A 26,121-nucleotide genomic window follows, 5' to 3' on the forward strand; every position below is an offset into this window, starting at 1 on the left:
TATCCACCCTCTGTTTTTTTCTGCAAATAAGACTCCAATGCTTAACTTCATGCAGATGTCTTAGCACCATTTAAGAGCCACTTTTTGGATCTATAGTCAGACCGCAGAATATACATACAGAAAATTTATAGAGCTGCTACTCCTGTTTGCAGGCACAATTTAAGGGTTTCATTCTAAGAGGTGCTTCCCATTATGCCCCAATCCAGCAGAACATTTAATTACTTCAATTTAAGCATTTGTGTAAGCTCAAAGCTAACAGGACTCTTAATGTCTTCATATACTGCAGAACAGGGATTAAAACATTACATAGATTCAGATTTGTTAAACAAAATTGATTAGTGTGCAGCTATTAGAAAAAGCTACGTAAATTTCAAATAAAAGGGAACATAGGGGCAAGGAGAAATTTTTAGTGAAATCACACCTGACAGCTACATCAAAGATGTTAGTTCTTCCTGAGGGATCCCTCACAAATTGCTACTGCACAATTGCTTATAAACAAATACAGATCCCCATTTCAGGTAAAGTGCTGGGGAACAGAAATGTTTTGTGACATTTGCCATGTAGACCAGAAACAGGATTAATTTCAGTGCTAATGCTGGACATTTAACCACTATCTTCTGAAAGACCTGGGAAGAAATAAGTCAGCTAACAAGGGGGAAAATACCAAAATGAAAGGAGCGATAGGTAAAAAAATGAATATCATCAGTCTGCTTTATGATTTCTTTATACAGCAATGAAGATCTTCTATGCTATAACTTATTCAATTCACATGATTCTCAAATTTATTTTCAGAAAGACATAGTAACAATTATTTGCTTCAGTAGCCAATTGCAAATAAATTTCATTTTACGAAAACTCACAATTAGTAAAAAAACAAAAAAAAACCCCCCAAAAAACCAAACCCTTGAGAACCAACTGGTAATATCAGTATTGCTATAAAGCCTTTCATATGTTTTTACAAGAGGCAGGCAAAGTTCTCTGAGTAGACATGATATCTTTTATTAGACCAACTCCGTAGTTGAAAAAAGTTCCTAGCAAGCTTTCCTGTGCAATCACCCTTCTTCAGTTATAGGAAGTCTCTGCTGTTCTGAGACTCCAAGGAATAAGAGAAACTAAAAGTGTGACAAGATGTCAGTGAAAATGTAAATAGGCAGAAATTAGGAAAACAAAAGATAAAGCAGGGAAGGGAGGGGGGAAAAAAGCCAAAGGTGAGTAAGGGAGACTCTACAGTAGTTGTAATGAGAGAGTACGTATTATTAATTCAGTTTTAAAGAAATGGAAATAGAGAACAGGTTTTTCTATATTAGAGTGAGGTTGAAGTTATTTAAGACATGATGTTTTTCAGAAGTGTCGAGCTTCATAGGTTGCTTTGTACTTTTGAAAAAAAAGTCATGGTGCTTATTTTGGGATCTAACTTTGTGTCTATTTTTGAAAATTTGGGGCTAAGGTCATTTACCCAAGATCACACGGTGACTGTTTAAAGTCCGTATTCTAAATCTCTTAACAACAACTGCTCCAACTGGCAATATAATGCAATAAAACTACTGCATTTCTTTAACCACACAGGCTAGGGACAGACATCCAAAACGCCTGAGCATGAACTGATTCAATCTTTGCAAGTTCATAGAATCATAGAAGTAGGGTCGGAAGGGACCTTGTAGATCTTCAAGTCTGACCCCCTGCCTGGGCAGGAGGAAAACTGGGCTCAAATGACCCCAGCCAGGTAGGCATCAAGCCTCTTCTTAAAGACTCCCAGGGTAGGAGCCAGCAGCACTTCCTTGGAAGTTGGTTCCAGATCCTAGCTGCCCTAACTGTGAAGTAGTTCTTATGGATGTCTAATCTAAACCTACTCTCCAACAACTTGTGGCTGTTACTCCTTGTTATCTAAGTTAGTCTAACCTGGCTAGGTTGAACTGGTTTGTAACTGGACAGACATTTTCTCTGGACTGAGGAAATTCAGGCACATGCCTGAAGTGGCTCAGGCTAGAAGCTGGGAGGCACTAGAGCAGCTCTCCCTTCCCTTGCATGGTCAGGCCTTCGCAGGACCTCTGATTAGGGAGACTGCCTGCACCATCCCTGGCTTTTCCCCATTGGCTGCTCAAGGGGTAGGAGTGTTGCCAGCCCCCAGCCCCTTGCTAGCTGAGGCAAGGGGTGGTGTGTGTGTGGGGAGGGAGGTGTAGTGCATGTATCTGTTGATGATACAGAGCTTTTCAATCTCCCTCCCTGCTTCTTTATACTGTCTGCAGCAAACTGACAGGCAAACAAGCCAACAGGGAACTGATAACAGTGTTTATCACCCCATCAGCAAAACAATAGCCTCTCTCCATTAGTTCAAACTCTTCTTAAACAGCTTACCAGCTGACCTGTTGATTAGCTCCAAAAAGCCGTAAGCAGTCACTGTTCTGTCTGCCTATCCCAGAGACGCACACATGGTCACCTCTTGGCATTAGCTAGCATACCACAAGCCCAAGGGCTGGGTTCTGTGCTCTGGGAGATAGAAGGGAGGGAGGGGAGATTCCTGCTTCAGCAGCAAGTAGTGAGGGAGGAGGTAGGGTAGGGGGAAGCCAGGCAGACCCTGCTGTATCTGCAATCTCTGCTGGAGCTCCAGCTAGGGAGAATAGGGGTGGGGCCAGCTCTGCTGTGGAGCTGAGATATCTGCCCAGCCCAGAGAGCATGCCAAGATGCTGGGGGAGTCTGGTTTATTTTAAACCAGGAAGGGGGCTGGGACAGACATTGCATAAAATGGTTTGAGCCAAATTAGTTAAGTCTGATACTACATTCAACCAGGTTTATCTCAAACCAGTTTCAGCCATTTTCACATTGTGCACTGAACATCTGTTCTGTTACACGTGTAAACCAGTTTCTGACCACTTAAACCGGTTTATGCGTAATATCTGTCCCTAGCCATAGGCTACTATTTTGGGCAAACAAAAACCTGCACAAAGTTTGGGAAATTCTGCTGTTTTTCTTGTAGAATTTTACACATCACCAACTATAACACAACTTTCAATTATCAACTTTTAAAATATTTTGCAAGTATTTATGAACGAGACATATAACATATTACCAATCATGACTGTCCTACTATCACATTAGGAACTATACCTATTGTTTTAATTAAAAATGCATATGCTGCAGCAGGGAGATGCTAGAAGGAAATAAACCCCAGACATTGATGATGTGGCTGCCACATAGACCTTAAATAGCACCCAGTGAAGGAATGTAATCCTGGTGAATTTCAAATTCCGGCTGAAGCTGACTGCACACTTTTTAACAATGTACAAATCACTGATTTAGCACCAGTACTCTCTTTTCAAAACACAACACAAAACAGTTGCCCCATCGCTTAATCGGACTTTAAAAGCATCCTCTATCACATCGCAGGATGCTTTAATACAGAGGATGTTTGTAAGGTATCATTTAGCATGAAGACCGCTTACTTATAATGTTCTAGAATACAGGCCTTAACAAACCACAACTCTACTAGGGTATTTGTGAAGCAGTTTATAGAGGTAACTGAAAAAGAACTACATATCTATCCTCAGGGATGAAAATGAAATAAGCTGTGGTCTATCTAGACCTGATGATGAATGTCTTGCATTCAAAAGCTTGTCTAACTCTATCCCAACCACATAGTTGGCGTAATAAAAGATACCACCTTAAAAATTCCTTGTCTCTCACTTAATTTCTGAACCATCATGGCTACAACATCTCTCTTACATTACTGTCTATAACAGGGGTTTTCAACTTTTTTAGCAGCGTACCCCCGGCAGCTGCTTGACAAGGGGGGGTCCAGAACTAGAAGCGCTGGCAGCAAAACAGGTATGCGTCCTCCTGGTTGACAACCCCTTGTCTATAACAAACTAATTCAGGGCAAGGTATGGAGATATATTTTGGATATAATTATTAGTCTCCCATTACCTAGCATATTAAAAAATACAGAAGGACATTAGTTATCAACATTATCAATATTAGTTTACATAGCTGCTGGGATTCTTTTCTTGTCAGCAGGCCTACAATAATTCATACATCTCACAAACAGGTCAAGTCCACCAAGCTAACTTGTTGCTGAATTCTGGCAAAGAAAACAAAGCAAATATAACCAGACTGATTTTTTCCCAGGCTGTTTTCCCCCAGTTGCCTACTGTAATCTGTAAAACATTCCAGCTGCTTTAAGCATTCCAACTAGAGCCCACACTCCACTGTTTGTTCTACTATGTTCACTGATGACTTCACAGTAAAGTGCTGAGGAAGACAGAGGCAGACAAGGTTCTTTGGGTAAATGTGGTACCTTTTATTAGACCAACTAAATAGTTGGAAAAAAAATGTTTTTTTGCAAGCTTTTGGGCACAAACACCCTTCTTCAGGCAGACTCTCCTATGCCTGAAGTGGTAGAGGTTGACACTTGGTTTTCTGAGATATGAGAATTAGGCTTTTGTATAACAAGTTTTTGACCACTTGATCCTGAAGCACTCCTGAATCAGGAACGATGTTAATCAGAGTTTACCTCTAGTTTAAAACCACAGCAACCAACTCTTTAAATGGTAACTTTCCACATAGAAGACATGCACCTTATAGACTAAATAAGATGATATATCAAGTGGAATGAATGATATGAATAAAAAAGTTTTACACTATTTACCAGAGCGAGAGCAGGGAGGGTGGGGGGGTGGGAGGAGGTCACTCCTAGAAACAAACAAACAAAAAGCCCATAGGGACAAAAGGGGTCACACAAAAGCTGATTCAGGAAATGGGATCAGATAACATGTCAGAAGGTGGGGCAGCTCTCATCTTTATAGACTAAGATATATATATAGAGAGAGGGAGTACCTGCAAAAGAAAGCAAGCACAAGCTTTCCTGAACCTCAGATCACTCTATCAGATACTGTAAGATAACATTTCAGATAACTAATCTTAGGTATTTTTGAGTTCCATTGTTAGCTGTACTCTGCAGCCCTAGCTACAATACAGGACCGCTCTATTTTTGTTCTTACATGCCAGCAATGACTCAAGCATAATATTTAAGTTAGTTCAAAGGTGGGCTTTTCTCCAAGCATTAGCGAAACAGTCTTAAAAAAAAATATTTCAGTTTAGGTACTGCCGCTTGTGTTTCCCACTTTTTACGTGGATAAAATAAAGAGCAGGAGGCTTAGTTATCTTATTTGTAGACTAGAAAATTTTTATCAGCTTTCTGTCCCTCCACTAAAGAAGAAAACATGGTCCCACAGCATAGGATCTCTTCTGTTCAGGTATATAACCTTCAGAAATATTTTAATCATTTTGTAGCAGTTGCCTACTGACCTTCCTAATTTCTTATTCACATATGCCAGAAGTGAGAGAAAGTGGCTCCTACTATATCTCATAACAACAGAACTTCTCATGTAATCTTCTTTAGCTTGACCTCCATGATAAATACAAGTTGGGGTGGGCAAGCCAAAGAATACAGAGCAAACATTCCCTTTAGTGGCAGAACTGGGTATTAACAGAATGACAGTAACTGTCCTCACATGATACAGTTACAACACGGTGATTTTTATCCATGTTAAGGTGTAAAATTCAACAGCTATGACCATTTTGCATTATGGGCTCAGAAAATTAAGATATACAGCATGTCATGTAGAAACTGGCTTTTTTTCTTTTTAAAAGAGAAATACAAATAGTATTTTGCTATATTTTACCTTTTTTCTGAACTTGCAATGTTGCTTACTATTTTTTTGGATTTTGGACTGTTCTTTTCCCTCAACAGCAAAATGGAGATTACTATCTCAAGCATGTTTACAAAATGACTAACTTTTCAAAACGTATTTACAGATCAAGACCTTATCATAATGTAATTTCACATTCATATGTACATGTAAAACGTGACTAAAATTAACAGCATGTCAAATAGCAATAAAAAACAGCCCCCCACAAAACATCAGACAAAACCAAAACAGAACAACAGTCTTCCTCCACACCTACGCCACGCATCAAAACCCACAATGCTGCAATCCTTACAAAGCACAACATATGGTACTAGTAGCAGGTCTCTCTCCATCAGGCAGCTTGTCACAACCATAGCTGGAGTCTGAATGAAAGCTGTCTCTCTATATAAGCAGTTCTAGAGCACCATGAGTACAGCATTGAACAGTCTCCCTACGCTGCTCCCATTTTTTGAAGGGTTACTGATTATTCCTTCCTCCCCTCCTGCAAAATATCCCACTGTTTTTTAAATATTTGTCAGCACAGGTGATTTTCTACACCTAATTTTCCTAAACGTATCAACGAGAAAGCATGGAAAATACATTTTTCCTTTTACTTACTACATTTGCCACCACTGTGCTGCAGAAACATTTCAGAACGCTGCATAGTACTGACACTTTTTCTAAAGCTATTTCTGCATATTTTACTGAAGCTTCACCATAGGTATAAAAATCAAGTAGAAAATTCAGGTATTTATAAACAACTAATTAAAACAAATTGCTTAACAGAATAATGGACCCACAAATCTACTTGTAAAATTTGTTGAAATTAAAAATTCAAAGCGTAAACCCTCATACATTACTTAAGTGATGCGTATTGTAGGAAAGCCTAAAAGAGATGCACTGTTTTTTCTACACAATGCTAAGCCAAATAATTAAAAGCTTCATGTGTTACTTGTAGCAGTCAGTGAGCATCAATATATGCACATAGTACGACAAAAAGGTATACCTTAGCATCCTGTAAGCAAATTCTAAATTAAATTAAAAACTTCATGAAACTGTGGGTTCAACTGTGCACCATATCACAAGAATGCCAGCAACAGCACAAAATGAAAATACTACACTGAAAATTACCAGAGTGTATTTATGATTAACTGGTTGGTGTTTTCTTCCCTTCTTGATATACCAGAAAAGAGACATTTCCTTTCTAAAAGAATAAAAGCACATAAGGCTGTTTCAAAGCATTCTCTCTACCTGCTATCAATTCCAGGCGTAGACAGAGCCCCACTACAGTGACAGAACAGTTTGCTACATACACACACTTGACAGACACGGCAAGGAACTAATCAGTGAACGTTATCTACCACCGAAGTGTATTGTGAGTGGTGACCATACAAGGAAAGAAAGGCTTCCTATGTTCAAGAGTGGTTGCAGTGCACTGGATTGCTGAAAAGGCCAAATCATTTAAAGAGACAGAATTATTTTAGCTGAACAGCTCACAAGAACATTAAAATGTAGGGGATCAAAGCTGCTAACAACATTTACAAAGTTGTTACACTATAAACTAAATATATTCCTGTCCTTAACAGGTAGCATTTTCCCTAGCTTCATTATTGTTTTTAAAAATAATTTTGTTGCAACTGTTCAACTGTAGTTTCTGTATTGTTTTTAAAAGGTTTTAAAAACTACTTGTTTTAAAAACTAGTTATTTGAATACATGAATGAGGAACCACACAGAGAATGTTATATTTAACAAAGTAACCTCACCAAATAGATCTCAGAGTCCTAACAAGAGCCAGCCAATCCCAGGGAAGGGCTGCTTAGAATATTTGAGGGAAATTTTACGAGTTCAATTCTACCCATAATGAAATCCCAGGGATTTCACTTTACTTTAATGGGGGCCAGATTTAAGCCCAACTTTTTATAATCAGAATATATAGCAAGCAGGTTCCTAATAGCTTGTATAACCCAAAAAGGTTCTCTAGATTATCAGGAAACGTTTCCAGTAGCATTTTTATACATTCTCACAAAAGGAACTGGTGCTGCCTCCATGGCATTAGAATTGTAGATTATTGCATTTTCTTGCATACGACATGCCCCAAATATAATATGCACCTTGTTTTGAAAAGCAGAATGAAGAAAAAGATTGTTTCTAGAGTTATGGTTGCATAGAGCGGGACAGAGCCTAATCTTCAGATGGCTAACTTCCATTTCCTGCATAACTAAAGTTGAACCCACAGCTGCTGCTCATAAGACTGGCCTCCATGGGTGTGTCTATGAGTCTAAAAAGAGCTCAAGAGTCTATGCAATAGAGAAAGCAGGAGTAGGAAAATCAACTTCCCCACTTAATATGTACACCACAATTTTAGGCAGCTGATTTTTGAGGAAACAGTGAGAAAATATTGTAACATACAATTTATCCTGAAGCAAATGTATCATTAAAACAACCATAAAGCAGCACATAAGTACATTCTATAGAAGTTATAAAATTTCAAACCAATTACTACAAAATGCAAGTTATGAAGCACTACTAAAGAGATACAGCTTCAGAGTATATTTTAGAAGTTCTCTCAAACTAATGTTTTTGTATATAATGAAATTAAAGTTCTACTCCATTCACACAAGCATTTTATATTGTGTTTTGTTAATTGAGCGTCTACAATTTCACATACATGTGCTTTACTGTTCAGATACCATTTATAGCTCAAATATTTAAAGTTATACAAAACAACATTCAACATTTGGCTCTTTAGCTTGATCCTATCCTTGTAGAGGGAATGCTAGGTAGTATTATAATAAGATTAAGTCACTGACCTAATCTACTGTTACGTACTGCCCTAAAATCCAGATACTCTCCCAAAGAATATCAACATTTAAAAAAATGACAACGTGCCCTGAATCTAAGAAGTGGGACTCTTGATCTTCAGATCCAAGCCAGCCAAAACATAAGTAATTTAAATATTAAGACAGTCTGAATCATTGCTTTTCAATGCAGTATTTCTCAGAAGCAGGAACTAAAGAAATCAATTTGTCCCAATTTATGAGACCTGCTGAATATGCCAATCACTTCTGCTTTTTATTGGCATATAAAGCAAAGTGGATACCACTTTGAGAAAGGCAAATGAGTACACACAATATAGCAATGCATTATGGAGTTACTGAAATACTGTAAGATTTAGAAACATCACTAGCCAGTAATGATTGGATTTAATCAGGTACTGAAATAAGGAAGTTATCAGAATAATTTTATTTAATAACTCATTTTATGGAATATATCATTGAACTGTTTGAGCTATATATTTTGGAAGCTCAGTGATACACAAAGTGAAGGAAAATTATTTCTGACCTAAGAGTTTCAAGTAGTTCCTCGGTACCTTCCCAATCCCAAAACATTTATGGAGAGATGCTAATCTCTCAATTCAAACTGAAACACATTCTTCTTTCACTTTAAACCCCAGTTTGGCATCCTCTCATTTATGAAAATGAAGTCATTTCTCCCAAAATGTCCCAGACTAAAAAAGGTCTTCAGCCTCAGGATATTTTCAGCAGGAATGAGAGAGAGAGACAAAGACAGCCTGCCCAAAGGTAGATATGGTCAATTCTTCTGTCAAAATCAAGCTGCAGTTCTATGCTTATTTCAATCCTTGACAAAAATGATGCTTTCCATTACCTTTTAACAGGTCCTGCCAAGTTTGGTTCCTGAAAACAGCTTCTACTTATGGCTCTGACACACATTTGTAGGCAGGCAGACTACACACTAAGCAACAGGATCATGGGACAGAGCCACATAAGTTAGATTGTGGACAGGCCTAACTTTCAACTATTTTAAAAGGGGGAGGGGAGAAAGGGAGGGGCAGCTGCACTGTGGAAGGACGTTATCTTTCAGCTAGCCCTCATTCACGTTCTTGTATATTTATGGGTGCACTTATTCTGTGTTATTTTAAAGTAGTAAAAGCAGGAGAGAAAAGGGGAACATGCTCACGCAATTTCTTTATGTTAGGTCTAAGTTTATAACTTTGGCTCTACTATACCTCTACAGTTTCCCAACTCCTTATGAGTTTCTCTAATCTTGTGAGCTAGAATCAAACCTCCTTGCAACTCAGAAGAAGATGAACCAAAACAAAATGTTCTAGAAGAAACAGTTTTGTTGATTTGGTTGATGGCACTATTCTACTTCAGTAATAGATGGGGGGCATGTCTATGTGTGCAATTAATGTACATGAATAAAAGCTCTGGAATTTATTGCTCGTGAGCACACCATTTGAACATGCACCCAGGAGCAATAAACTCCACAGCAATAAGCTCCAGAGTTTATTCATGCGTAGCATGATGAGCTGGGTTGGAGTAGCCCCAGCTAGCAGGGGACCCCGGGGGGTTAGCCCACAAGCCTGGACTGCTCTTCCCAGCCCAATGTGCTGTGGAGGGCTGGCTGGGGCATAAAGGTACTTCAGGGAGCGATCCTAGATGCACAAGCTAAGGCTATTCCATCTTGGAGGAAAGGCAACAAGAGGGCACAGCAGCCCCCTTGGCTCTCCAGGGAACTGGCAGTTCTCCTGCGTCTAAAAAGAGAGACCTACAAAGGATGGAGGACGGGATCCACCTCCAAGGAGGAATACTGTGCACTGGTCCGGACCTGCAGGGAGCAAACCAGGAAAGCCAAGACTGCCATGGAACTCCAACTGGCTACAAGGATCAAGGACAATAAAAAGCCCTTTTTCAGATATGTGGGGAGCCGGAGGAAAAGCAAGGGCAACATTGGACTCCTGCTAAATCAAAAGGGAGAACTGACAACCAACGCCCAGGAAAAAGCCAACTTGCTAAATGGGTACTTTGCGTCAGTCTTTCACAAGTCCCATGGGATGCCCCTGCCCATTATGGGACAGGGACGCCTAAGTGAGGGTGGTTCCTTGCCCTCCATCAATGCTGACCTTGTGAAGGAACAGCTTGCAGTCACCATCATTAGCTAACCTTGGAGATGGGAAATGAATCTTTACTACCTTAAGTCAATGGGATAAAAAATGTAATAAAACCATAATTCTTCTATAACTCCCTGAAAACAAGGAAACAAGGAACAGTTTGAGGCTGGACACCTTCAAGTCAGCTGCCCCTGACAATTTACCAGCAGAGTACTCAAGGAGCTGGCTAGCATCATAGCTCAGCCTCTGGCACGGATCTTCGAGAGCTCCTGGCGCTCTGGTGAAGTGCCTGATGATTGGAAGAAGGCCAATGTGGTGCCTATCTTCAACAAAGGCTTCACTGATCATGTCTTCAAGGTTAAAGTGCAGATTGTAAAAGAAGCATACTACATACTTAAGAAATAACTCATGGCTAAACAGTGATGTCAACTGTGGGTATCTCCTTATTTCTGCTCAACCAAGATGAAAACCTTGGCGAATAGAAGGAAGAGCCCTTCAAAGCAGTTTTATTTTAGCCACCCTTCCAATTGAATTTGACACATCCATGGGACGTGAAGAGTGGAACAGTTTATACCCCTAATGAAAGTTTGTACTTTATTACCAGCCACAGTTGCTACAAGATGGAATACTCTATACTTTAGTTTCTCACAAAGTATACATACAGTAAAATTTTAAAATTTTCTCCCAGCTGTTGCTGTGGGACAAGTCAATCCTGTTTGCTGAACAAATCATTTAACATGTCATCCTAAAGAGGAGAAGCAATTACAAGAATGGCTTAAATTCCAGCAGAGTTGATTAGATTGCTACTGTTTAATAATGTTTGCATTTCAATTGTTCCTGACTACATTCAGGGATGTATTTGGTAGCCATGTTGGTCTGAGACAAAAAGAAATGCAAAACTCTAGAACTCTTGGTTCAGAGATGGTATCTTTTATTAGACCAACTAAGAAATTGTAAAACAATTATCTTTTTCTGACAGCTTTTGGGCACACATACCCTTCCTCAGGCTCAGGGAAAATTAAAGATAGTAAAAGGTCGCCATAGGTAGAAAATAAACTTCATTTTTGCACAGAGGAAGCTGAAGGTGGAAGTATGTTCCTCTGGGTCCAAGAGAGTGTCTTTGTGAGTTGCTCTCTGATGTGTAGATAAGGCAGAATTCCTTCCCTGGTGGTGTCAGATGGCAGAAAGGCAGGGAGGTATAGAAATCTTTCTTGTTGTTCAGCAATGAAGTTTAAATCCAAAATTTAAATTTAAAATTTAAATCATCAGCAGGACAATCAATGGGTTATTTACTTTTCACCCAGCGAAGTGGAACTGCTATATTGGGACACATTTCTAGTCTCAGCAAGCTGAGTTAAGAAATCCACTATATTGGTTGCCATCAAACGGCTTTGAGAGAGAAAGAGAGAGAGAGAGAAATGCTAGAAAGATGGCACAGTCCCCCGTACCATATGCTGGTTTTAAGAGCTGGTGGGGAGACATCTCTTCCCATACCTGTTTGGTACCTCTATGAAAGGGATGTGGCAACAGGTTCATTACACCTGGTTTCAAGGGTGTGACTCACGAGAAAGCCTGGCCTTCACTAGACAAGTCTGCCCCCTCCAACTAATTCAGTAGCTTTAAGTACAGCATAAACTACTGCTGCATAGCTCTAGACATTTTAGTGATCAGTTAGTCATGCTGCCAGGATCTTCTTGAAAAAGTGAATGAGAGACGTGATGACTTTCAAACCATCTGTATCTCAGTTTAAACAAACAAACAACAAAACCTGCATGCATTTCCAACTTCCAGCTTTCTCTTGCTAAATTCCAAGGCTTGCTGCAAGCAAAACATGTTAGAATCTCTCAAAATTTCTCTTAGAATGAGGTAACTGAATATAGGGATTGCAGTAGCTTCCTTCAAAATAGCATGCACAAATAAGGTAGCAGAAATAGTCATCAGTGGTTTAGGACCAACTATTACTACCATGTATCCTTTCTCTTTTATATCTATAATTTGTAAATATTTGTTTTTAGACTGTAATTCTCATTACTAATTTGCAGGCTTTTGGGGACAGAGGTATTTGTTTATCATTAGTATAAAAGGCAAAGAATTAGAGATGTTAGCTTACTGTGACTGTATGCAGAACCTTGTGCCAATTACTGGTAGCCAAGTGATACCAGCACTTCCTGTCTCTGCCACCACAGAAACTGAGCTGGCATTAATGTTATTAGGGATTGTGGACATGGACAACTGCTGGTGTTCAGAGAACAAGAGACCCTAAACCTCCTATACAGAGCTGCCTTTTGAAAAACATGCTTGTTAATGCCTGCATTGAAATCAGAAGTCACATTTATTTTAAAAAAGGAAGATGATGTCAGTCAGAAAATAGAACGAGTGTAACCATGGGCAGATATAACTTTCAACCACTTCAGAAGGGGGAGTTGTTGAGTTTGAGTATCATTGTCATACGGTAATGGCTACATTTGTATCCTCCTATAATGTTGTAAATTAACTAAATAGCAGTAACTTTAATCCTGAATGAAACAGGATTATAGGTCAAACAGTTTTGCTCCATTTATACTTCTATAGAAGCATAAACAAGTATACTGTAACAGCTTATATTAGTAATATTCCATATAAGTATGTCCACACCCTGAATCTCCATATTTCAAATAAGCATATTATGCTAAAAAAACTGACATTAAATGGACAGTAAATTGCAAAAAAAATTCTTATTTTAGGGAGAGGGGAAATGCCAAGTTGTCAGTTAAAAAATTGAAAAATTAAGCTCAGAAGATTGTGCGATTCATATGCCACCCCATCTCATGTAAGTTATGTACCATTTGCAACCATAAGCCTGTTGCTTTAAGATTTCATGTTCTTTCTGCTGGCTCACTGTTATCCAGGTTGTCAAAAGGCATTGTGATTGTATCACATTCAAAGAAATAGGACATGACAGGGAGGGCATATGCCTGAACATCCACACACTCACAGGTCTACATTGAGAAGTGAAGAGAGATATACATAGAAAGGACTAATATTCAGCATGTTGAAGTTCGAAGCTGCTGCTTTTGATTCCAAATAGATATTGTGTTCTTTTTAATAAGTTTTAAATTTATTGCATTTACTTGCATACCACATGCTTATTTCTGTGACAGAACAGAAGCACGGAGATGCTGTAATGGCTGCCAAAGGCTCTGCTTCTCTCCCTTTTCTGCAGCTAGCATTCAGTAGAAACAGGGTCCAGTTTTAACTTTTTCATAAGTGGGGAAATGGCAGTGGCAGTGAGAAGGTCAAACTAGCTCTTGCCTGAAGCAGCCAATAAACAGGCTGAGGATAAGTAAGCCAGCTGCTCAGTGCAATTAGTTTTCAGCCATAATTGGAAATATCTTCTTTTTTCTGTATTTCATCCTGCTTTCCCAAAACAAGGTGTCTCTCTTATTTGAGGGAGGAGGCGGGGAGCATGCAAGAAAATATTGTAGATTCTGACTGCAGATTAAGTGCCAGCTCCCATAAAGAATTTTGGACTTAAGATATATGTCACCTTAGTCCAGTGACAATCTTGAAAACCTTGCTTTACAGCTGCCCAACCAAGCCTCAGAAACACATCTGAAAGATGTCTGGAAATTCTACTTCTGCACAAAAGCAAAAGTGACGTGATTTTTGACAGGCAAAGGGGCCTGATTGAAGCCGAGGTCTGAACCTAATCCATGCCCAGGTGATAGGCATTCTTTCACTTGTTTCCCCCACAGGGTAAGTCTAGTAGGCACTGTCAGTGTGCGCCTGATACAGACTCAACACAATCCAATGACTGTTTCATAAATACTGAAACTGTCATAAAAATAAGGAACGTGAATGGGGAAACAAGGTATTCCTTTAGTGCAGGAATGGGCAAAGTCTGGTCCACGCACTGGATCTGGCCCATGGTCAACTCCATTTCCCAGCAGCCCCCACTTGCGTCACTGTGACCAGTTTCCATGGAGACCCCAGGAGAGATGGGGCTGTTACAGTGCAGGACTACGTTTTCCATGGAGAGTTGGAGACCAGCCCCAGTAGCACTGGCAGGGTGAGCAGCTGCGCGTGGAGCTGCTCCAGGGCTGGGGTCTTATGACAATGACAGTAGGGTCTGGAGCCGGGGCAGAGCTGTGATCCGCTGCTCGAACACCCCAGCCAGGGGCATGCAGACAGTGAATCATGATTCTGCTGTGCTCTGTATCACACTGTCACCACTGCAAGATCCTGGCCCCAGCCCTGAAGCAGCTCCTTGCCCAGCTGTGTGCCCTGCCAGTGCCGCTGGGGCCAGTTTCCATGGAAACCTGGGCCCTGTGCTATCATGGCCCCGCCTATCTTGGGGTCTCCATGGAAACCAGTCATGGTGGGAAGGGGCTGCTGGGAAATGGAGCGGCCAGATCTGCGATTTTGCCCACTCTTGCTTTAGGGAGTGCTGTAATTAACTCGGGTACATGATCAGGCTTCCTCTTCTGTTCTATCTCTCTCTCTGGCCCTATGACATTGTAATTCTGTTCTACAATGGTGCAGCTCCTGGAAGCGGGAATAATCTCATCTGGAACACTAATTTTCTCCCATGAAGAGATGCAAACCACTAGGCTATTTTACAAAGAGAGGCAACCAACATTCCCTCCTCTAGCATTTTACAATTAGTCTGCTCTGTTTTGTGGGAAGAACGGTTTTAACCACCTAACTTTAGGAGGAGGGCTCCTAATTATTTTTCCAGAAAGGATGGATGCACCTCCAGATAGCCCTAAGTGATGTGGCAGAAAGGCAAGATTTAACATTTAGCTTTGTACTTGGTAAGCAGCTGCACATATGCTGACCTTAGTTTCCAGATCATGTTGGCCGTTTTGGATTCCATTTGAGGCATGTAAGTGTACATGCAGGCTAAGAAGTCTGAATTCCACTCCAACACCTACATTTTAGCACCCAAGTTTTTTAGTAGAATCAGCCCCAAGTCAATTGCTCATGTGTCACTGGTAACTGTACGATTCAAATAAACTACTGAGGCACATCCTACATTTTTCCAAGCCTCAGCAGTTTGCTTAGTACTTAGTGGAACTCTCAGAAGTTACGTTATAAGTCAGCTAATACCCTCCTCCAAGAAAGCTCTACAAGGTTACCCTCACAGTTTTTTATTACGGCTGGTAACATCCTAAGAATGTGGCCCCAAAGAGCTTAGAGACCTGCTGAAAGCACAGAAATATCCATACCCATCATGCCAGTCACACTGTGGTCTCCAGGGAGAGTAGCTTCAAAGAAATAGCAGTGTCTGGGAATCTCATAGATCACCAGTTACTTTGCAGCAAGACAGATTCTTGCTTTCATGAGAGACAAGTCAGCTTTATGCTGGAGCTTCCTTCGTGCTATTTGGGAAGGACCATTACACAGCATTGCAAATAAAATATGTTGTTCTTTCCAAGAAGTGTGTTTTTCCTAAAGCCTTTTCCTAAAAAATGACTCTATACTCTAATGCCACATACTGTAGAGTCTGTATGACATTTTGTATCCAGAGTGAATATACAGAGAGGTGGTCTCAGTGAGGGGACACATCAAGAGACTTGTATCCAGTAAACATCTCTCTGCACTTAAGAAATTGGTGGTCATGATCAATTCATAGACAGATATACAGGTCCAGATAGGGGTAAACTGCCTCAGGTTGCAGTTCATTAACATCATCAAACTTATTGCCAATAGCAGAGAAAAAAACTGACAAAGTGCAGTGATCATACAAAAACCTGAATACTGTGATGAAGAGATATCCTGTGATATGAAGGAAGCTTCTACACAAAACAAACCACAACAACAAAAACAATACAAAATCTAGACTGGAGATGTAGCCATCTTAACCATCAATCACTGATGATAAAAAACCCAAACACTAATTTAAAGAGAGGTTTTGCAATTTGCGCTTTGAAAATGTCCTCCTTAAAAATATAAAATAAAATGTTGATTAAATGCCCTGTTCTTGAGTACTGCCATGAAAAAGAAAGGGAATTTTAAAACTACCCAAGGCAACTGGGTGAGCCTGGAGAGTTCCAGATCTCTAAAAAGCAAAAACAGGTGAATGAAAAACAAACCTGCCCCCCTCCATGCCCTGCTCTCAAATCAGCATGCCTATTCTTCCTGTGTTTTGAACTGACATTATAGCATAACCAATAGTCCAAAGTCACATTCCTGTTGACTGTATGTGCCTTTTATCAAAGCATGTATACACACTCCTTACAAATCAGTTAAGTTTTGCATCTACAATACACAGGTAAAAAGTACTACTTCAGAAAATCATAAATACCACATGCTTTGCATCAAAGCCATTTCCCACCTACCCACATCATGTGATAAAAATTCCCAGAACACATTCAGAGTTGGCAATATAATTCCTGGACCACGATGGCTACATCACTCTAACACTGCATTTTTTAGACAGTAATTCATACTTTCCTCAGCTAATTATTACTAGATAGTACTAGTATAGCATCAAAGTTAGCCAAAGTACATTTCCAACCATTTTTGTTCTCTTGAATAAAAGGTTTTGCAAATATCTAAGCTGCATTCTAGTATTTCTTCTCTTTTCACATGATAATTTTGAGAGGTGACGAATAAGATCCCTTTTCATGGTTTGATGTTAGATAACTATTGCAATAACACAGTTACTACTGTTCCATTAATTTCATTTTGGAATCTATTTAATGCACAGGTCTTTTAAAATGTCTAGGTTTCTGTCTTTCATGATAATTACAGCTTTTTAAGTAATCCTACAACTGTTTGCAAATTGCTATATTTATCCATATATCTACATTTTAAAGCTTTAAAACATATACATTGTGCTTTCTGCTCAGAGGTCTGTTTTGTTTTTTATAGAGCTATTGTTTTTAAAGTTTCAACTTCTTCAGTGTTTATAAGCAAATGATGCTACACATGTTGATAACTGCATTAACAGGCAAGGCCGATGACAATATAACTTATGTAAATAAACCGGATCAGTTCCAATCGCTGGAATAAATGCAATCATATAACAAACAACCAAACTATTTTTGGATATGTCAATATCAAAAGTTTGGATCATTTCAAGCTACTAGACAATCCTACTGTGCTAGGAAAAAATACATCTGTTCTTTCTGTACATTTTCTGTTGCTAGGAGTACTAGTGTCTAAGTAAAAAAAAGACGGAGAAACTGTCCACAAAAAAAAAAATTAAAAAAAAAATCCATCAACTGAAGCTTCATTTCTAAAGCTTCATTTGGAAAGATTTTCAGTTCTGCCAGTTTTTTTGGTCCAATCTGTTTTGCTTTGTGTATTTTGTAAGCAGCTTAGTGCAAATAACTTCTTTATAAATATGTCTGTTAGTATATTTTCAAATAATCCTTAAACTTTCAGTTACTTAAAAATCACTTCACAGTTTTCAAGACATTTTCCTTCCACACTTCCTTGGCCCTTTCCACCAAATGATGTCACAGGCCCCAAAAACATGTGGCCAAGACGTAGCAAGATTCAAACAACACTAACATTTAACTGAATAACACAAACATCATGCAGTTTCAATAGCTAAGGCTTGAAAAATATATCAACATTTCATATTATTAAAAATTGAATGAGGAATTTCCGATGATCTCATGAAGTCTCTTCCAGCCCCTAATGTCTATGAAATCTATGAAATTTGTGGAAAGCAGAACACACTGCATCTGCCTAATACTAGGCTTCCTGCACTTTCCTCTGAGGCATCTGGTGCTGACCACTATCAGAAACTGGATATACTGGTTCTGATGGAGCAAAAGCCTGGTCCAATATGACATCTCTTATATTCTTATTTGTGTAACCTATGTGATCGCACAGCCCAACAGGTCTGAAATGAACACTGCACTTTCAGAATACTACATGTCAGTGTTTTGTAGTGGTATAAGCAAGCATCCAGAATTAGGAGTAACTTGGTAATGTCACGTGGCCATCCCATTTTTTCCACCTCAATTTTAAATGTACAGTACTGAATGTAAATTATGCATTAGAACACTGCAGATAAAAATGTTATTATATTCTGTGTAAAAATAATAAGCAGTCATTCATTCACCTTTACCCAAATAAACTTGGAGGACACCTTTCAACTAGTAAACAACATTATATATAGTTTCATAGTTGGTAGGGTCGGAAGGGACCTGAACAAATCATCAAGTCTGACCCCCTGCCATGGCAGGAAAGAATACTGGGTTCAAACAACCCCGGCAAAGTGTTCATCTAGCCTCCTCTTAAAGACCCCCAGGGTAGGAGCCAGCACCACTTCTCTTGGAAGTTGGTTCCAGATCCTAGCCGCCCTGACAATGAAGTAGCGACTCCTGATGTCTAGCCTGAATCTACCCTCTGACAGCTTGTGACCGTTGCTTCTTGTCATTCTTGGTAGTGCTCGGGGGAACAAGGACTCCCCCAATACCTGCTGGTCCCCTCTGACTAGTTTGTAAACAGCCGCTAGATCCTATAGCCACTAGTTTGTAAACGGCCACTAGGTCCCATAGCCTCTCCTCGTAGGGCCTGCCCTGCTGACCCCTGATCATGTGAGTGGCCCTCCTCTGGACCCTCTCCATGTTATCCACATCCCTCCTGAAGTGCAGCGCCCAGAACTGGACACAGTTATAATTATAATTATATTATATATAATAGATAGATACCAAAATAAATATTTTAATTTTAAATAAAACAGACCTTATAGACTAATTACCAGTACATTGGAGAAAAACAAGAAATAACATCACAGGAAGAAAACACCACCACTTAAAAATACAAATGTAAGAAGTGTCTTGATTTTTAAAATCAGACCTGTTCAAATCAGGCACTTTTAAGTCAACAACCTCAGGAAGTATTGACAATGAAAGGCTAGTCCAGTCTTCAATAGCAGGAAAGTCAGAATTTACAGGTCTTTGCCACAAAAAAAAAAAAAAAAAAAAAAGACAGTGGATATCACTTTTCCTTCGCTTCCTTTTCTAAGTTGAACTTCATTTGTCCACAGGAAAAAAGGAGGTTTTTAACTATAAGCTAAAAATAAATGCATTTTCATACAAAAACAAGAGCAAGTGGGATATCTCATTACTTTAGTCAGAGACCAATACTGCCTCCTTAAAAAAAGCAAGCTGCAAGAAAGTATTGACAGATGATCTCAAAAATATTTATAAAAAATAGTCACCAGTTAATGTAAATTTGGTTTGCGTTAACATAATTTTATTTTTAGTTAAGCTCCACATTTTCTACAAGTTTCTAGATTCTTTAAACCCACAGAGATGCAGTCTAAAATGTGCTTTAGAATGCTTAGGCAGACAAGGTTCCTTGGGTGAATTTGATATCTTTTATTAGACCAACCCAAATGGTTGGAGAATAGGTATTAAGCAAGCTTTCGAGTTCAAAAACCCTTCGTCAGGCTTTAGAATGCTTCATATTTAAAAACTTATCTAACTTTGTCCCAACTATACAGTTGGTCCAATAAAAGAAACTGTCCAAAAATATCCTTGCCTCTTTCCTAATTACTTAGGGCTGCCAACCCTCCAGGATTGTCCTTGAGCAGGGGTGGGCAAAATGCGGCCCAGGGGCCAGATGTGGCCTGCCAGGCCATTCAATCCAGTCCGTGGGGCCCCTAAAAAATTTAGAAAATTGATATTAACCTGCCCTGGGCTGCCTGTCATGTGGCCCTCGATGGCTTGCTGAAACTCAGTAAGCGGCCCTCTGCCCAAAATACTTGCTCACCCCTGCCGTAGAGTCTCCAGGAATTAGATATAATCTCCAGGAGACTGCTGAGAGTCACCCGGGAGATAAATGATGCGGCATTCATTAAAATAAATATTAAGTGTTGAATCTAATTTATATAGCAGTCCAGTGGGTTTTTAAATTGTAATAGTAATGTACACTTGCCTTCCTGAGTACAGTAGAGTAGATCAGTCATTAATGTCATTACATCATGTGATGATTCCTCCTGGAATATATTCAAACAGAGTTGGCAGCCCTATAATTCCTGGACCACGATGATTACATCACTCTAACACTACCTTTTTCAGACAGTCATTCATGCTTTCATCAGCTAGTTATTACTAGATAGTATGAGTTATTTAGTACCAGTGATTGATAAAATTGCCACAATCAATACATTTAATACCAGCAAAGTCTGGTGTATATGTATAAGCACCATGAAGACTCCATAGTTTTAGCTCCCAGTCTTATTCTGCATATCCCTACAAAGAACCTAACTCAGATAGTGGACCTCAAAACTCAGCCTCATTTCAACTTTTAAGACTAGGGTGAAATTTAAGCAGCTTCTCCCCAGAAGAGATTAATTTTTCTCAAAACCATTTGCACCTGAACACAAATAAGACATCCTTTTTGAGAAAACCTTTATGCAACTACTCATTTCCAACAATATTCTCAAGCCTTTAGACTTATAATTACCAAAAAACCCACCTCTTGAATTCATGCCGATATCTGTACATCAGTTACATTTACAGAGATGGACCAAACTGAAGCAAACTGAATTAGGCAAATAAAGTTATTTGGGTAAATGAGACATCTTTTGTTAGACCAACTGAAGAGGTGGAAAAATTATTCTTTGCAAGCTTTTGAGAACAGGTGCCCTTCTTCAGGCCTAGGGAGAATTTGCTGGTGTTTGTTTTCTCTCTAGGATTAACTAGAAGTTTAAGCCAGTATGCAAAATGCAGTCTGTAAAAATGCAATTGTGTGGCATGGAAGATCAGAGGCACAGGAGTTAATGGGTGAGAGGCAGGTAGGTTGCAGGGGGCAGGGAACAAAAGAGGGGAATGTTGACAGGTGATAAAATGTAGCTAGTAAATGTAGAGGGGTTTACCTCAGCTTATTAGATGGCAGACAGGTTATAATGTGCCAATGTCTATATTTAGTCCATGATTTTTTGTGTCCGGTAGATTTATGAAATGAAGTTAATTGGCTCATCTACAAAAATTCCCTCTGAGGATTAGAACCGAGAGACTGGAGAGGGAGTGGTTGTCTTGTGAGAAATGTGCACCCACAGGTAATTCAGTATTTTTATCTTTGATAGATTTTCAGTGTGCATACATTCTGGTACGCAGTTGTTTTTTTTCTTCTATGTGTGTCTAAAAGCTTGCAAAGGACAATTTTTCCAATTATTAGGTTGGTCTAATAAAAGTTATCACATTTACCCAAATAACCTTGTCTGCTTATGTCCTTAGACCAACATAACTACAACCAACACCACCAAAATATGGCAAATTGAATTATGTACTGTTTCCTATAAACTTGTGCAATGTTTAATATTCAAAAGTAATCCAAGCCGTTTCACTTAGATTTTTTAATGCTCTCTATGCAACACTGTGGATCACAGTAACATTGACCCTGTAATTGGAGATCAAAACATTGGAGATTGCCCCTTTTCAGGGAAAAAGGTTCATGAGAAGTAAACATGATGTACATTTTCTACTTAGAGTATCTCCACCCTTATTCCCTAAATCTTTGAATAAGAGTCTGAGGCCAAACCTTCCTTGCACTATTTGAATCTTACTGACCTGCACTTTGCTTACTTCCTTAACAGTGTGCTTCCCTCTCTTGCTTTCCTCTCCCTTTGAGGCACAGAGCATGCCATAGCAAGTTTATTAGTAAAAGCCTACAGAAGAACCAAGTCTTGCCAAATACAGTAGTAGGGACTGATGATGCCTGAACAGTTCCACAGATAGGCTCCTTACTAAAGTGTTCCTGCAGTAGTACCAGAAGCTTGAGACATGTCAGAGAAGTGACAGAGGAATGTAGAGAAGCCATTTACTGCTTTTCTTTGCTCCCTTACTATTTCAGGAACTCCAAGCAGCACACTGAGAACAAAATCTTGAAGGATCTTGAACAACAAAACATTATTTTCCCAGAAGCTACAGATGGTTACAACTTTACCCAAGGAGTTTGGAGGACAGATGCTTAACCTTCATCCTAGTAATGGAGCAGCTCTGAAGTAAATTACAAAGACACTATTCACCTGCTCTGCTGAAACATCTGAAATAGCCAGCAGCTGACAGAAGAGAGATAGTAAGATAAAGGAAGGAATTTTAAAAGAGAATTTATAAACTGAAAGAAGTGCAGTGTATTGGAGTGTCATTTACATAATCCAATTTATGATTGCTCTACATATTAATATTTTCTAGCACACCTTACAAAAAACTACTGGAATTTAACTTCCTGGACTGACAGGTTGAGGTACATTTAATTGTCATCTGCCTACAATTTCTGCCACAAAAATAGGGCCAAGTACAGACATTCATTTCTACCAGTAAGAATTTCTGAAAATTAGGCTGGGAGCGGAAGCATGCATGACTTCTAATATCCTGACTGGAGGGCTATACAAGCAAACTCTCCAACCAGGGGTCACTAGAGGGCCATTCTCTGGGCCACCCCCTATGGGGATCCCATAACTTGAAAGCTTGTCATCTCTGTTGCCTGAGAAGGAAGCAGGCTATCAATAGGCAACCTCCATGACTTTAAATTGCCTTGTGAAATCCAGGTGGGTGACACCTGGGGTGATTTAAAGCTGGAGGTGTGCGGAAGCAAAGGAAGGGATAAATTCCCCTTTCCCAACTCCCCAGGTTTAAATCACACCGAGTACATCTACCTGTGCAATTTAATGCACGTTAGCCTATTTTAGTGTGCATTAAAGCATCACTTAAAAACTATATATACACACACACATACACACAGGTGTATGTACGCATATGTATATAGGTGTATATACAGGTGTGTGTATATTATGTGTGTCTGTATCGTGCTTTTTACTTAATGCACATTAAAATAGGCTAATGCTCATTAAGCATCACTTAAAAAGCATGCTCTTTAATTAATATACATTAAGTCAGGCTAAAGCACATTTTCCTAGTACTGTACCTCACTATGGAGGGCACCTATACACAAGCACAGAGGCTGCTCCGATGTGCTGGAATTACAGCGTGTCGAAGCAGACAAGAGTCTGGTGAAGTATGGCAGTTTCCTGTGTCTCGTGCATCAGTGTCCCTGTGTTTAAAAATGGAAGCAGGGGTGCTTGAACTAAAGCTAATCAAATGACCTTCAGTTCCATCACCCGCTGCCATTTTTAAGTGCAGGGATGCTGACACAGCGGTGCTTTAATTAGAGGAGTTCTAATTAAAGTCCCCACCCCCAGAGCACATGTAAAAGTGCCTGGAGGTACTAGACTTAATGTGCATTAACTAAAGCAAGTTAATATATGTGTAGATGCATCCACTGGTGTGCCACCCAGAGGCATACACAGAATTAAATGTCTGCAGGCCATGCACTGAGAGAGGATAACTTCTTTGGCCCTGGTTCCTACCCCCGGGGCTTTCAATCCCTGCCTGGGTAGCATTTAAAGCCTGGGGCCAGGAACTAGGCTGGGGAACAGCATCCTTAAACCCAATCCCTAGAAATCCTCTGTGGTTCCAAGGCTGCCCAAGCCCAGACATCCTTGCAGTCACAGAGCAAAGCTGTTTCCCACCACCTCATGCATCCCAGTGCAACCAGAGGCATGAGTGGGGTGGGGGACAATGCTTCTATGATTGCAAAGCAGGAAGGGACAAGGAATTATCTCAGGGCTGGAACCATCTAGCAGCTCTAGGTCTTTGGCCCTGCCTGCACTCTTCTGGGTGGAGTTTGAGGAGGGCACTACACAAGGGCTCTTCCAATGGCAAGAACCTGGCAGGGTTCCAGGATGGTTCCCACTTAGGGAAAGTGCCTTCTTCCCCCAAACTCCATCCGGACTTGTAGGACAGGGGCCAGGGTCCCCACAGGTTTCCCTGACTGCTGGCTCCAGGGCAACCTGTCAAGGAACCAGTGCCTGTCTTCCTTCCTTTCCTCCCTCCCTCCCCCATGAAGGGTGGGAAGGAGAGCAGAGGATTGCGAGATACTGGGTGTTTCTCTCTAAGGGAAGTGTACAGGCACTCAACTTAGATCAGAAGAGAAAGCTTCCTCATATGTAACAGATCCAGGGGGCTTATTACATGTTTGTAATAGTCACGAATCATTGGAATAGTGATCTATTAAAATGAGTATTAGGAGAAAACTCTCACCTGAAAGGAATCAACATTGCAATGCCATGAGGTCACTTAACACATGCTAAACTTCTTGAACATGCCTCTGTTTGCATTTTAACTGCACTTAGGGCTCCAATTCATGAGCAGCAAGCCTGCTCCAATGCACTGTAATTACGGTGCATACTGTAGTACAACCTATCGGTGCCGTAATTATAGACTGTTGGAGCAGATTCAATTAATTGAGTCTGCTGGACTGTGGTAATTGCTGTACTCCAGCAGCCTCTACTGTCTAGTGCATCAGCGTCCCTACACTTCAAAATGGCAGTGGGAGGCTTGTTTGAATCTAAAAGCTTGTTTGAAGAGCCGTGGATAAACTGCCCCTGCCGCCATTTTGAAGTACAGGGATACTGAGACATGAGACACTATGGGTACTTTAATTAGCGCAGCTCTCAGAGCTGCTATAATTAAGGCATCCCTTCTCCCAACTCCCAGAGCACACGTGTAAATGCACGTAGTGTTAAATTGAACATGTGATACCATCCTAACTTCTTGCAGAATAGCCAGTTCTCTTCCACAAGAAATCTCTTGAACTTTGAAAGGCTTTTCTCCAGCACAAATGAAAATGTTTGTGTATAGCCTGTATCTGAACGTGAAAGGAGCTTTTTGCAATTGTGCTGAAACATAAATCAGGTAACCAAAGTTTCAAGATCTAAATTACAGGCCATTACATTATTCTCCTTCCTCCCAACACACATTCTAATAGATTTTCTCTGTTCTTATAGGTGGTTTTCTAGCCGCCCCCTAAGTGGCACTGTGGCTTCTTTAAGAAGCAGATGTTTGTCTTTCTTAAACTGGGCAATGTTGACAGTTATGGGCTTCATTCTCATACATTTCTTGGACTATGATGGCTACAACACCACTCCAACCCTACTATTTTAAGGGGACTAGATATTCAAAATCAACAGATTTGCACAACGAGTGCCTTTCTTCTTAGCCTGGTCTCCATAGAGTACTGCCATGAAAAAGACTCAAACAGCTTGGTTTGTAGGTTCCCTCCACATGCCATGAGTGAGAAAAAGGAGTGGTACAGTTAATGTCTGAGGGAGAGGGAAAGGACTGCTACATGTCATGTGATAGGAACTCCTCAGGAACACTGGGGTTTAGCCTGGAAAGGGAGTTTGGGCCCTAAATTATTTTAAAATGAAAAAAATTGGCTTCATTCATCAGTATGGAAAAGCGAGGTATACTGGAAAGTTTACTGAAATGAAACACAAGCCATGATGTGCAGGGTACTACCGTATATTAAATGCCTTTAAGCCTGGGCCCAGTTGTCAAGAGCATTATTTTGAACCTTCCAACGTTCACTCACACATGCGTTCTTTTTCTAGTTATAGTAACGGATTACCAGACCAGGATTTGGGCATCAATATACAAAGCAAAGTGGAAAAGGGTTTAAAGTGAGGACCTGATGATGTACAGCATGCGAGAGAGACTCAGTTAGAATAGCAT

General features: G+C 40.0%; 1 protein-coding gene across 8 annotated transcripts in view; it reads right to left on the reverse strand.

Moving 5' to 3' along the window:
- The window catches only part of OXR1 (oxidation resistance 1), a 532,223-nt gene that overhangs the window by 34,001 nt on the left and 472,101 nt on the right, over positions 1-26,121 (reverse strand). Inside the window, exon 1 of one of the 8 annotated variants that reach the window (XM_019495713.2) lies at positions 6,816-6,906. The exons of 6 other annotated variants lie outside the window; for them this stretch is intronic. In XM_019495713.2, the coding sequence (XP_019351258.1) occupies positions 6,816-6,881 (66 nt within the window). In that variant the 5' untranslated portion in view covers positions 6,882-6,906. Of the gene's footprint in view, positions 1-6,815; positions 6,907-26,121 lie in introns of those variants that run through there. One more of the 8 variants, XM_019495712.2, reaches the window with a different exon arrangement.

Source organism: Alligator mississippiensis, chromosome 3 (assembly GCF_030867095.1).
Source record: "Alligator mississippiensis isolate rAllMis1 chromosome 3, rAllMis1, whole genome shotgun sequence".
Lineage (NCBI taxonomy): Eukaryota > Metazoa > Chordata > Crocodylia > Alligatoridae > Alligator > Alligator mississippiensis.